The sequence below is a fragment of the Ictalurus furcatus genome, chromosome 5 (genome assembly GCF_023375685.1).
Source record: "Ictalurus furcatus strain D&B chromosome 5, Billie_1.0, whole genome shotgun sequence".
Taxonomy (NCBI): domain Eukaryota; kingdom Metazoa; phylum Chordata; class Actinopteri; order Siluriformes; family Ictaluridae; genus Ictalurus; species Ictalurus furcatus.
In genome coordinates, this window is record NC_071259.1 from 3639925 (window position 1) to 3652764 (window position 12840).

Genomic DNA, 12840 nt, shown 5'->3' on the forward strand with positions numbered 1-12840 from the left:
GGTTAGACTGGATTGTCTGTGAACCTAACTGACTTAAAGAAAATGTTCGCTAATATAATGTAATAATATATAGTCAGCTGGTTAGCTAGTTAAGTGACAGACACACAGACCTTTATAGATGGACACACACACACACACACACGCACACATAAACAAACACGGTTCGACTCAGATGGCTCTAATTAAACCCAGAGAAAGATGTTGATGGTGTGTGGTTTGATTTCCCTCAAGCCTGCCACTTTCACTGCATCATCCCGTGTGTGTGTGTGTGTGTGTGTGTGTGTGTGTGTGTGTGTGTGTGTGGACTGCTGTGCAAGCATTTGTGTGTGCATAGAGAGATAATGCATACACTCATTGCCGTTCCTATGTGCTTATTTCGCTCTTGTTCTCACACACTACCAAGCAGCTTGTGTGTGTGTGTGTGCGCGTGTGTGCGTGTGTGTGTGTTGAAGCGCCTGCTTTCTGGGATCTCGTGGCTGACCCTCCTGCTGTTTTAAAGGCTGATGGCAATAACACGCACTGACCCAGGCTGAGTGTGTAGCTCACACATGGGGGGAGGGGGGGTATAATTGTTCTGTGTTCAGGATTTATGAGAGAGCGAGAGAGAGCGCAGTAATGGACTACGATGGTTCTGAGAGAAATCTAAAAGTGCTTTACATCAGCCACATCAGCTACACAATATTGCATTATTATTATTATTATTATTATTATTATTATTATTATCCTGCCAAGTTTTCGGCATTGAGCTTTGATTGAAGAATTGGGATGAAATATGTTCAAGTTTTGTGATGAGTTTGACTTTGGTTTTGTTCTGAACAGAACCGATATATATATATATTTTGTTTACGTTCTTTTGGGGCAGTGGATATTGGACTCCTGAAGGTCGTGAGTTCAAATCCCAGCACTACCAACCTGCCCCGGTCGGGCCCTTGAGCGTGTATTAAAAATAAATAAATAAAATGTAAGTCGCTCTGGATAAGGGCCAAATGCCATAAATGTAAACGTATAAATAAACACTGCATTTAACCAGAAATATGTGCATTTATGAGTCCGTACAGGATCCGTCATGACATAATCATCTCTCTCTCTCTCTCTCTCTCTCTCTCTCTCTCTCAGGTGGTTTTGCCATCGTGTTTCTCGTGCGCACGCATCAGGGTGTTCGCTGTGCTCTGAAGAGGATGTACGTGAACAACGAGCATGACCTTCAAGTCTGCAAGCGCGAGATTCAGATCATGGTGAGCGCTTCTCCTCGAACCGTCCGCTCCTGCTCACGTGCCGCGGTGTTGTAGAGGTTCGAGCCCGCAGGACGGACCGCCGCGGCACCGCCGCTGCAAAACACTTCGCCACGAAACCCCGCTCTTGTGTCCCGTGGCCGTTTTCCAAATAGAGCGCCGAACGAGAGAATCTGATCGTCTTTAAAAAAAAACACAGGCAGAGAGTCTATTACAGCGTTCTTTAGTCCGAGTGTCATTACTCCAGCTGAATGAAATGCTCTCTTGTGTTTAGTGTTCCTGAGAGAGAGAGAGAGAGAGAGAGAGAGAGAGAGAGACTGACTATTCACAGACTCCAGGGAACTCGTAAGAACAGCTTCAGTCAGAAGGGAGAGAAAGAGGTCGTTGTTCAGCGTGTAAAAGGGCCGCATCTGGTGACTTTGTCTCCTCTGTAACGAAGAAGCCTCCTTCTCTTACACACTCTCAGCTACACTTTATTTACAACGCTGAACTAGAGTTCTCATGTTGCTTTTTTTCACCTCAGCCCTTATTTACAGCAAGGACAGTGGAGTTGACGTATGTCCATACGTACGCGTTTAAAAGGAAAATAGACGGCGTGTTTTATTGATTTATTTATTTATTTAACGTGAATTACCGTCGCAGGATCGTCAGGGTGATGAACGGCAGCTCAGGAACATCATATTACGCATAATTTGTTAACATAATAAAAAAGAAAAATGAATAACAAAATAAAACCTGAAGTGCATTTTTAAGCATTAACGACACGACGTGGGATGTTTATTGCAACTGATGATTGCGCTGCAAAATGAAAAAGTGTGATTATATATGTATATATATTGAGAGAGAGAGAGAGAGAGAGAGAGAGGTTGACTTGAGGTGGAAGCGGGAAAGCCGTCATCGTCATTGTTACCGTCTTTAGACACCGTCTGGCAGCGCATTAACGATAAAGGCGCAGTGTTGACTCGACACTTTCAGCCGCCCACGTCTCATCCGGCTCCGACTGAAGGTCATTAACATGAGCTGACAGCTGTTCCAGCTCATCATCATTATTGCCTGTTTGTGTGCTCGTTTACAGAGGGATCTGGCGGGAAACAAAAACATAGTCGGCTACCTGGACTCCAGTATCACCACCGTGGGGTCAGGAGACGTCTGGGAAGTTCTGATATTAATGGACTTCTGTAGAGGTCAGCACTTACCTCTTGTTCTCTCTCTCGCTCTCTCTCTCTCTCTCTCTGTCTGTCTCAGACGTTCCCACTTTTCTCTCTATTCCTCTCTATTTTATTCATCGATCACGGCTTCCCGTGTGTGTGCGTAGGTGGTCAGGTGGTGAATCTGATGAACCAGCGGCTGCAGACCGGCTTTAGCGAGTCAGAAGTCCTGCAGATCTTCTGCGACACGTGTGAGGCCGTCGCTCGACTACACCAGCGCAAAAGTCCCATCGTCCACCGGGATCTCAAAGTACGAGCGACAACGCCCACCTCCTCCCTCAGTCCATCCGCTCTTTTACAGGAACGCCCAAGTGTTCTCAATCTCTGTCCACTGCACGTGTCGTGTATTGTGAAATGACCACGTGCGATCGTTTTTGATGTTTCCCCGCACCGAGAAAAGAACAGAAGACCTGTTTTAGGCAAATCGCAGTCGTAATGGAAGTCCGAGTAATGGAAGTCCGAGTTTGTGTAACCAACGTGTTTGTTGTAGCTTGAATAAGGTAATTCAGTCAAAAAAAAAAAAATTTTACGTATATATCGATTTATCGTTGGATAAAACTTCGTGACGCACAGTATTAACTGTCGTAATTTGAAATGAATTCGCATCAACGACTGCCCTTAGACTTTCGTCGTGAGCGAGGTTTGCCGTAAACTGCTTCTCCGTCCTATTCTCAGTCCAAAGAAAACATTTTAAATTGAAATTCCCGTCTGTGGAAGTGTCAATCATATTCCGTGATATTCTGGAGATTAAATTGAAAAACACTGGAGTTTTCCTTTAACCACTACAATCCGCTTGTTCTTCTTTTGGAGCAAAACACCTCCTCAAATCGACAAATTCAAACCCCCCCCCCCCCTTCTTTAACCTAAATACAGCAAGAGATTACAGCTATCACGTCAGCCGCACGTCGTCACACCCTTGCTTCGACCCGTGTTGCCAAACGGGATTAAGCCGTTTGAGAGAACGTGACTCGATTCTGTATGTTCATACAAGTCCAGATGTGTCGAGCTGATTGGTGTGTTTGCACAGCAGCCGTTGGCTTTCGAAATACACCACACCCTTTCACAAACCGATCGATAACCTGCAGAAGTTATTTGCGCAATGGTGGCACATTAGCACTGTAGAGAACATGATGAATTTTCGCACCAGTTTAGTATCTGTTGGTGAGCGCAGGTTAAGTCATCGTGTTGGCATTTTTTTTCTTGCTGAATAACAAAATGTAAAAAGAAACACGTGGAAAACGTGGTGTGATGAGAGAGAAAACGAGCTACACTCGGCAAAAACCAGCACTGCTCGTCACCCTGGTCGTTACCATCATCCTGAGAGTGAAGCATGGTGGTGGTAGCATGATGATGTGTGGATGGTTTTCATCAGCAGGGACTGAGAAAGTGTTCAGGGTTGAGGGCGAGATGGTTGGAGCCAAATACAGAGCAATCCTAGAAGAAAACTTGAGAGACTTGAGACTGGGGCGGAGTTTCAAGACACGCCCCTAAGCATACAACCTAAGGAAACCGTAGTGGTTCAAATCCAAGAACATGGTACACATGGCATGGGGCCACTGCGCGTTATCATGCTCGGGTAGGAGGTGCGGCCCAAAGTGTAGGAGGAGCCGTACGTTAAACGTGATTTATTTTATTTATTTATTTATTTTTTTTTTTAAACAATCCCAAATTGGTAGCTATAAACTAGTCTTAGCAACATCAGCTCCACTGTAGCTCCATTGCAAATCTTCAGAACTCCGACTACATGGAGTGAAGTAACTGGAAGATTGTATACACTACCGGTCAAAAGTTTGTGGACGCTCGACTGAAATGTTTCTCATGATCTTAAAAACCTTTTGATCTGAAGGTGTGTGATCCAAATGTTTGAAATTGGTGTCGTAGGCAAAAATAGAATCGCGCCAATATATTCAGTTCTTTCATTAGAAAACGAGTATTTTATTCACGAAAAAATATTTTTTTAAACAGACGACTCGGAGCAGGATATTTCCGAAAAGCGGCCGGTAAGAGTCCGGTGTAGGTGTGAATTCCTTTAATACTGATTAAGAGGCATCTCAGGGAAATTCCTCAAGACATCGGGTGAGAAAACGCCAAGAATACATTTCTGGGAATCCTAGGCAAAAAGGGCGTCTACTTTTAAGATGCTAAAATATTAAATTATTATTATTATTTTTTTTTATCTCAACATAATTCCCATAGTTCCATTTGTGTTATTCGAGTTTTGATGACTTTATTATTATTCTAAAATATGGAGGAAAAAAAATAATAAAGAATGAGTGTGTCTGAACTTTTGACCGGTAGTGTACTTATTTATTTATTTATTTATTTATTTGTTTGTTTATTTTTTAACCTAACTGTTACTATAATTGTTCTCTGTCCTCTTTCTCTCCTTCAGGTGGAGAATATTCTGCTGCACGACCGTGGTCATTACGTCCTGTGCGACTTCGGCAGCGCCACCAACAGGTTCCAGGACCCTCAGGCCGAGGGATCGGCCGCCGTAGAGGAGGAAATTAAAAAGTGCGTCTTTAGCCTCATCTCACTTGTTTGTCGAGCTGTCTGCTGTCTCTCAGGTGATGTATGCTGTAACGTGTGTGTGTGTGTGTTGATCTGCAGGTACACCACGCTGTCCTACAGAGCTCCAGAGATGGTCAATCTGTACAGCGGGAAAGTCATTAGCACTAAAGCTGATATCTGGGTGAGAATTGTGTGGAGTTTTCATCGGTAGCCTCTGTTATTTCACTTTCCTGCCTTGGTGGCACTTCATTTGTTAATTGTGTGTGTGTGTGTGTGTGTGTGTGTGTTGCTCCACACAGGCCCTAGGCTGCTTGCTGTATAAGCTGTGTTTTTTCACGTTGCCGTTCGGAGAGAGTCAGGTGGCCATCTGTGACGGCAGCTTCACCATCCCAGACAACTCGCGCTACTCGCATGACGCGCACTGCCTCATACGTGAGTCACACGTTTCACCGTCAGTCTGCTCATCAGTGCAGTATTAACCAGACTCGGTCATATGGTCCTGATTACAGATGTTACCTGTCTCTCTCTCTCTCTCTCTCTCTCTCACACACTATCTGTCTGTCTATTTCACGTCTGTCTATCTAGCAGTTTGTCTGTCTAGCTCGTGTCTGTCTGTCCGTCTCTTTGTCTGTCTATCTTATATCCTTCTGTCCATCTGTCAGTCTGTTGAGTTCATGTCTGTCTGTCTGTCTGTCTAGCACTCTGTCTGTCTATCTTGTGTGTGTCTATCCTCTCTGTCTGTTTATCTTGCATCGGTCTGTCCATCTGTCTGTCTAGCTCATGTCTGTCTGTCTCACCATCTGTCTCTGTCTATCTATCTCATGTCTGTCTGTCCTTCTTATATTGGTTTGTCTGTCTGTCGATCTCATGTCGGTCTGTCCGTCTTGTATCGGTCTGTCTGTCTTGTATCGGTCTGTCTATCTATCTCGTGTCTGTCTGTCTGTCAATTTCATGTCTGTTTATTTAGTAGTCTGCCTGTCCTTCTTATATCAGTCTGACCATCTGTCTATCTATCTCACGTCTGTCTCTCACCATCTGTCTATCTCATATCTGTCTGCCTATCTGTCAGTGTATCTCTTGTCTGCCTGTCTCTCCATCTGACTGTCTATCCATTAATCTGTCTATCTCCTGTCTGTCTGTCCCTCTGTCTGTCTCTCCATCTGTCTCTCTATCTCGTGTCGATCTGTCCATCTGACAGACTTTCTATCTCATCTCTCGTTATCCATATGTCTGTGCCTATCTCATTTCTCTCTGTCTATCTATCATGTGTCTATATCATGTGTCTGTCTGTCTCAGGTCCGTCTGTCCATACCTATCTGATGTCTGTTCATCTATCACGGGTCTGTCTAATCTCATGTATGTCTGTCTGTCCATCACATGTCTGTCTGTTCATCTAAATCATGTCTACTTTTTCGTCTCACGTCCGTCTGTGTGTCTGTCTTTATCTTTCTGTCTTTCTTTGTCAGTGTTGCTCGTATGTTTTCTGTTCCTTTGTTCTTTTCTTTCATGCTTTAACGTCTCTTATCTGTCTCTAGGTTACATGCTGGAGCCAGACCCTGACATAAGGCCTGATATCTACCAGGTGTCTCATTTCGCCTTCAGGCTTGCACGCAAAGACTGTCCAGTACAGAACATCCATGTGAGCAAAATGGTTTTTTTGTTTTGTTTTGTTTTGTTTTTTTTAATAGGTGTGGTGACGAGTCATGAGTCTCAAGTACTTGTTAGCTATAATAGAGTCATAGCTCCAGTGCAAAACGAAAGAAATTCTATAATTATATATGTATATATATATTGCATGGGTGTGTATATTTGCGTATACACATACGTTGTTTGTTTGTTTGTTTGTTTGTTTATTTATTTATTTATAAATATAAATCATGGGTAAAATTAGGTACATTATATTTGTCCATTTTCCTCTTTTAAAAGTTGTATAACCAACGCAGTAATGTGACGACTGCTTAGTGCCTCATTGTTTATTATAATGAACCCCCTGAAGGGTGTGATCACTGAGTCATTGCTCTGTCTTTTCTCATCAACGCCCGTGTTGTGCTGCTAAACCCAAAAACCATTTCCTGTTAGATTTATTCCACACGCATCACTGGCACTTTGCCTCAGAGGACGTCGGAGGAAGTAGGTTTCCGCTGCCGCTTGGCTGAGTTCCAGTGGCCTGCTGTTGTGTTGAAGGTATAATGGATGCATTGAGTCGGCAGGTTAGGGATGGTGAGGCTGCGGAGTGGCATTGACGGCAGCATGTGGAGAACGCTGCGGTCAGAAAAACAGTATAGCAGCCATTGTTGGGCTAGAGGATAGGAGATAGGAGGATCGGATAGCTAGAGCTCCTAACGTTCAGTTTCATTAATGTGAAATCCAGCGTAGAAATAGTGGAGACGTTGTTGAACGCTGGATTCAAAGTCCCAGAATGCAATTCGGCTATACGACATGTTTGCACTCAGCTACTGCGTGATGTACGAGATGACGAGCGTGATCAGTAGTGTTTGAGGGGAAGGTTGAAGCTTTTGAAGCCGATCTGATCTTGCGGCATTGTGGGTAAAATGTAGGACACCGTTAACCAAAGTGAATATAGACAAACATGTAGATGAAAGTCATTTTTAATGAAAAAAAAACAGAGAATTTTATAATTTCTAAAATAAATCGTGAACCCTCTGAAGATCAGGCTTGATTTTTCGAATTTCATTGCTTCAGGTAAAACTTTGAACCTACACCAAATCCGTGATTATTAATGGTATTCGTTGATATTTTATTGGTAGTTGTGATCTTTTTTTTATTATTATTATTATTATTTTTTTCAAACCCAACCAGAATTCTCCGATTCCTACGAAGCTTCCTGAGCCAATCAGAGCAAGTGAAGCAGTTGCCAAGAAGAGTCAGACTAAAGCCAGGTGAGAGAGCACTCTGACTACATACGTTATATGTCTATACTGAGAGGTTTGTGCCATGAGAATGTACGATACAAGATATCTTTGCTGATTTTTGTCTTAGACTCACCGATCCAATCCCGACCCTGGAAACCTCCATAGCGCCACGGCAACGTCCCAAAGCGGGCCAGGCTCAGCCGGTCGCAGGCATGCTGCCCATACAGCCGGCCCTCACTCCCCGGAAGAGAGCCAACGCCCCAGCGGGACCTGCGCAACCTATCAGTGAGTGGAGTCGCAGAGCTTTATGCAGATTTTTGTGTAAAAAAAAATATATATATACACGGGGTCAAGTTCCAAAGATAATACATACTTCTGTGTGTGCCAGCTTAAACACGGCGGGATTTGGTTCTCAATTGACAAAAGAAACAGGGTAGTTCATTTCAGCTTAGGTTATAACGAGCCAAAAATGGAATGAAATCCATCTGGCAGAAAGGCTTGTTCGCTCGACAGATTGATTTTAATCAGAAACAATTTTAGTCAAATGATTAGAGTACCATCTGGCACAAAAATACACAAAAAGTATTTTAGGGTGAGGTTTTGGAGAAACGGTCTTTTTGGAGAGAAGGGTGAAGCAGATTGCAGCACTAGAGATTACACTACGCTAAAGCCCTTAAAGAACGGCTTGACGACCTTGCAATTTTGACTGAATTGATCGACCTTAGTAATCCTGGTGGTTTAATCAATGTGTCTTTTTTAAGCACTGGATAATGAGAGCCTTTTACATCCTGGCTAAGAAGATTCTGCAGCTATTTAGCCTTAAATAGCCAGAATCCTGCCGTGTTACCATTTGACTTTCTGTTTTTAAAAAAAAAAAAAAAAAAAAAAAAAAAACAAGCCAGGAGCCATTAGAGCCCTTCTACGTCACATCGTTAACGATCACGGACTGGTCCGTTGGAGCGTATTTACCGGGAACGTAGGAGTCAGACGGGGTCGAACTGTTTTTGAGCTTCTAGAAAAGAGTCCAGGATTAGGAATCCAACAACTAGATGTAGACTAAAATTAGTGCTCAACATCTTAGCATTAAAAAATAATAATAGCTAAATAGGTGAAGTTCGTCATGACATACTTTTGGAGCCAGGCAGCGTCTGGATACTTTTGGAGCTATACAGCGTCCCGATATGGGCAGCACGCGGGTCGCAGGGGAAAGTTCCAAAGATAATACACACTTGTGTGCGTGCCAGTTTAAACACGACGGGATTTTTTTTCTTAATTGACACAAGAAATAGGGTAGTTCATTTCAGCTTGCGTCATAACAAGCCAAAAATGGACGACATCATCCTGTGGGAGTTTATGCAAAGTGGTTTTGCTTTTGCAGCGCAGAAAATAACGTCTTCTAGACACGAACCTAACTCTTTCTTTCAGCACGTAACTACTGTCGTGTTTATGAGGGAGAGTCAAAGTACACGTCGTTCGCGTGAAGACCGGAGGCGGGGTTTTTTTTTGGTTACAAACCTACGTTGGTTAGTACAGGAAGTAAGTCTGGAATTACTGACGACTCGTTTCAGCTGTTCAGAACCGGGTCGTTCTTTTGGGAGTCCATAACTCTGTTTGTCGTGTGCTTCACAAACCGCTACGTAACACACTATATGAAAGGTAATATCTGAAAAATTATTCAGTGCCAATATTATCAGGTATGTATTATACACCTGTAGTGATTATATGCCTTGTGTACATACTGCACTAAAGCCAAAATTATGTGGACGCCTGACCATCCTACCCATATGTGGTTCTTCCCTAAACTGTTACCACAAAGTTGGAAGCACACAACTGTATAGAACGTCTCTGTGTGCTGTAGCATTATAATCTCCCTTCACTGGGACTGAGAGGCCCGAACCGGTTCCAGCATGACGGTGCTCCTGTGCACAAAGCGAGATCCATGAAGACATGGTTTGTGAAGTTTGGAGTGGGAGAACTCGAGTGTCCTGTACACAGCCCTGACCTCAACCCCATTGAACACTTTTAGGATGGACTGGAACGCCGACTGCACCCCAGACCTCCTCGCGTAACATCAGTGCCTGACCTCACTAACACTCTTGTGGATGAATGAACACTCATCCCCAACACCACACAGTAAAATCTAGTGGAGAGTCTTCCCAGAAGAGTGGAGGTTATTATAACAGCAAATTGGAGATTATATCTGGAATGGCATTTTCATAACGGACATATGTGTGTAATTGTTCAAGGTGTCCACAAACATTTGGCCATATAGTGTGTCTTGCACTAACACTAGCTTCTCTTCTTGTTCTATTTTTAATTCAGTTTTTTCATAAATTTTTTTGTTCTTCTTTGCGTGCGTTGCTTTACAGGTGTGAACATCGCCTCTCAGCCACAGAAGCCTCAGCAGCCTGTTCCTGTTGCTCAGCAACAAGCCATGCCTGCATCCATGCAGGCCACACCCACTCCTCCTCAAGCCACGCCCCAGCAGGGGCAGCTTTTTGTGCAGCCACAAGCAGCAGGTTTCTACCCTCCTCAGCAGCAGGTACAGGGTATACAAGTCATGTTATTTGCACTGACTTTGCTGTAAAAGTGCGACATAATGTGTTATAACGCAGCGTTATTGAATTCTCGATTCTGATTGGCCAGAAGGTGTTGATTTATATAATTTTATATCGTAGCAGTAGTTTCGGCTACGAGGCAAATCACAGGTTTAATATTAATGCGCACAGTCTAATATATTATTGTTTCTATAGTAACAATTCATTCCTGGAGACTTGATATAATTTAAGGCTAATAATAAATAAACAGATTAAAAAAAAACACGTCATTTAACAAGGAAAGATGTATAGTCGTTGACATGGTGACGTTTGTTGATATGGAGTAAGAGGAATAAAGCACTTCAGGTCATGCTGTTATAGGAAAATAAACAGCTTTGGGGTGGTAACCGTAACTTACACCATCCTCTTGTTGGTTATTTTCCTATAACAGCATGCCCCATTACGTTTTTATTCCATACATGATAAACGAAAGCTTTCTTTCGGTGACACAGTTCATGCATTTATCATTTGAGCCACTTAACCTTGTGTTTTGACCTGATCTACTGGTTTTAGCCGTCACCCCAAGTGCAGAATCTCTACCCACCCCATCGTCAGAGCACCAACTCACCTGCACCACCTGCCACATCTGCCCAGGCAAGAACTAAAGCCAAGGCCCCTCCTCCTCCTTCACTCCTCCTGAATCCGCAACACACTCCTCCACCAGCCCCAGTGCAGGCCAGAACCAAAGCCGTGGCCCCTGCCCCTCCTGCGCAGTATTCTCAGACCTCACATGGACACACAAAAATGAAAGCTTTGGCTCCTCCTCCACCGATCCAGCAGCAGCCACCAATAGCTAATCTTCTTGCTTCTAGCCCTCTGTCTTTTAAAGCTCCTCCTTCAGTTCCAGTCCTACTGGGCGCACCAGCTCCTGCCATGAATTCTGAGCTGATGGTAATTCAAGAACTGCTGGAAGTGATCTTTTGCTGGGTTCAATCTTCCTGAAAATTTCCCTGGAATATTCCACTTCTTGTGTGCCTGTCACCCTTAAGAATTAAGAATAGCATCATTGTCATTTTTATTAGCTAGTTCTGATGGCAACACATTTATGCTAATAATGGACCCCTCAAAGGCATGTTTAGGTACACAACTCAAGTGGAACAGTTCCTTCTACCATTTCATGGCTGCAGTTCCCCTTTATGTACGAATATTTTAAAGATTAAATAGTCGCAAGTTGACAAAAAGGTGAACTTTAACCATTTTTTGGCTCCTGGGTTCTTTCTGTTCCTGTCATGATCAATCAATCATCAGTGGTAGCAGTGGTTCTTTAGTAGAGTAGCTGGTTCTTTGTTTTTTTTTTTTCTGATTCATCTCTCTTCCTTGACCTTCTAAGCATAAACAAGTTGTTTGTGACTTCCTGAACTGATGTGCTGTCACTAACCAACGTCTTTCATTTCCAGATTGAGTGGGCCCTTTTTATTTGGATTGCGTCTCATATGATTTGGTTCATGCTGTCGAGATGGATTTACTAAAGGGAAGTGTTCTCTCTGCTTAGCCGTTTGCAGGTGGGCGCTCGGCCCATAGAGTGGGCTCTCTGACTCCACCCTCGTCTCCTAAGGTGGCCCCTCGAGGTGGTCACAGGCGCATTCTGAGTGACGTCACACACAGCACCATCTTTGGAGTTCCTGTTAGCAAGTCCACTCAACTACTGCAGGCAGCTGCTGCTGAAGCCGGTCTGAACAAGTCCAAGTGAGCTTCCATCCATCCATCCATCTATCCATCCATGCATCCATCTATACATCTATTGATCAGTCATTTAGCAAAACATTTCCTGAAAGTCCTCGGTTTTTAAACTGAGCTGAGCACGCTCACTGTGTGTTTCTGCTCCAGATCAGCCAGCACCACCCCCTCCGGCTCCCCACGCTCCTCTCAGCAGAGTGTATACCCAGCAGGCGAGGTCAGTACCCAGTCTGCTGCCCCTAAGGCAGAAGCTGGTGCACAGTCTTCTTGGAACCCGTTTGGTGATGACAACTTCTCCAAATTGACAGCTGAAGAGCTGCTTAACAAGGACTTTGCCAAACTGGATGGTAAGATCAGTGTAGTTTTAATAGGGAAGATGCATGGAAATGAATACTTCACTTAGATCAAGTTTTGTTTGTGTGTGTGTGTTTACAGTGAAACCACCAGAGAAGTCCTCGACAGAGAACCTGATTTCAGGTTTACAACCTGCAGTTCCAAACAAAGGCTTTCCCCCGTGCACAGGTATATACCCGGGTCCATTACCTTATTCTCCTTCTTTTTCTTTGTGATCCCAAGGGAAGTTTCATGCCCCTGTCATGTCCCATCCTGATTCTTTTGTTGCTGCCTATTTGTCCTGAGTACTGTGTAAATCGGGTGTAGTCCTTTTTAGCTCTCTATGAAGTAAGGTTACACTATGCTCTGTGTGGAGTCTTGAGTCTTGTGCTCGGCATCCAGAAATAGA

The 12840-nt window shown here is 43.7% G+C and overlaps 1 protein-coding gene across 4 annotated transcripts in view; it reads left to right on the forward strand.

Moving 5' to 3' along the window:
* Positions 1–12840, forward strand: part of aak1a (AP2 associated kinase 1a) — a 43954-nt gene that overhangs the window by 9208 nt on the left and 21906 nt on the right. For all 4 annotated transcript variants that reach the window (XM_053624255.1, XM_053624256.1, XM_053624259.1 and 1 more), the window contains 14 exons: positions 1117–1235; positions 2308–2416; positions 2548–2690; positions 4833–4954; positions 5051–5132; positions 5251–5383; positions 6487–6590; positions 7772–7851; positions 7952–8109; positions 10194–10366; positions 10935–11312; positions 11914–12107; positions 12249–12445; positions 12534–12620. In XM_053624255.1, the coding sequence (XP_053480230.1) occupies positions 1117–1235; positions 2308–2416; positions 2548–2690; positions 4833–4954; positions 5051–5132; positions 5251–5383; positions 6487–6590; positions 7772–7851; positions 7952–8109; positions 10194–10366; positions 10935–11312; positions 11914–12107; positions 12249–12445; positions 12534–12620 (2079 nt within the window). The remainder of the gene's footprint in view (positions 1–1116; positions 1236–2307; positions 2417–2547; positions 2691–4832; positions 4955–5050; positions 5133–5250; positions 5384–6486; positions 6591–7771; positions 7852–7951; positions 8110–10193; positions 10367–10934; positions 11313–11913; positions 12108–12248; positions 12446–12533; positions 12621–12840) is intronic.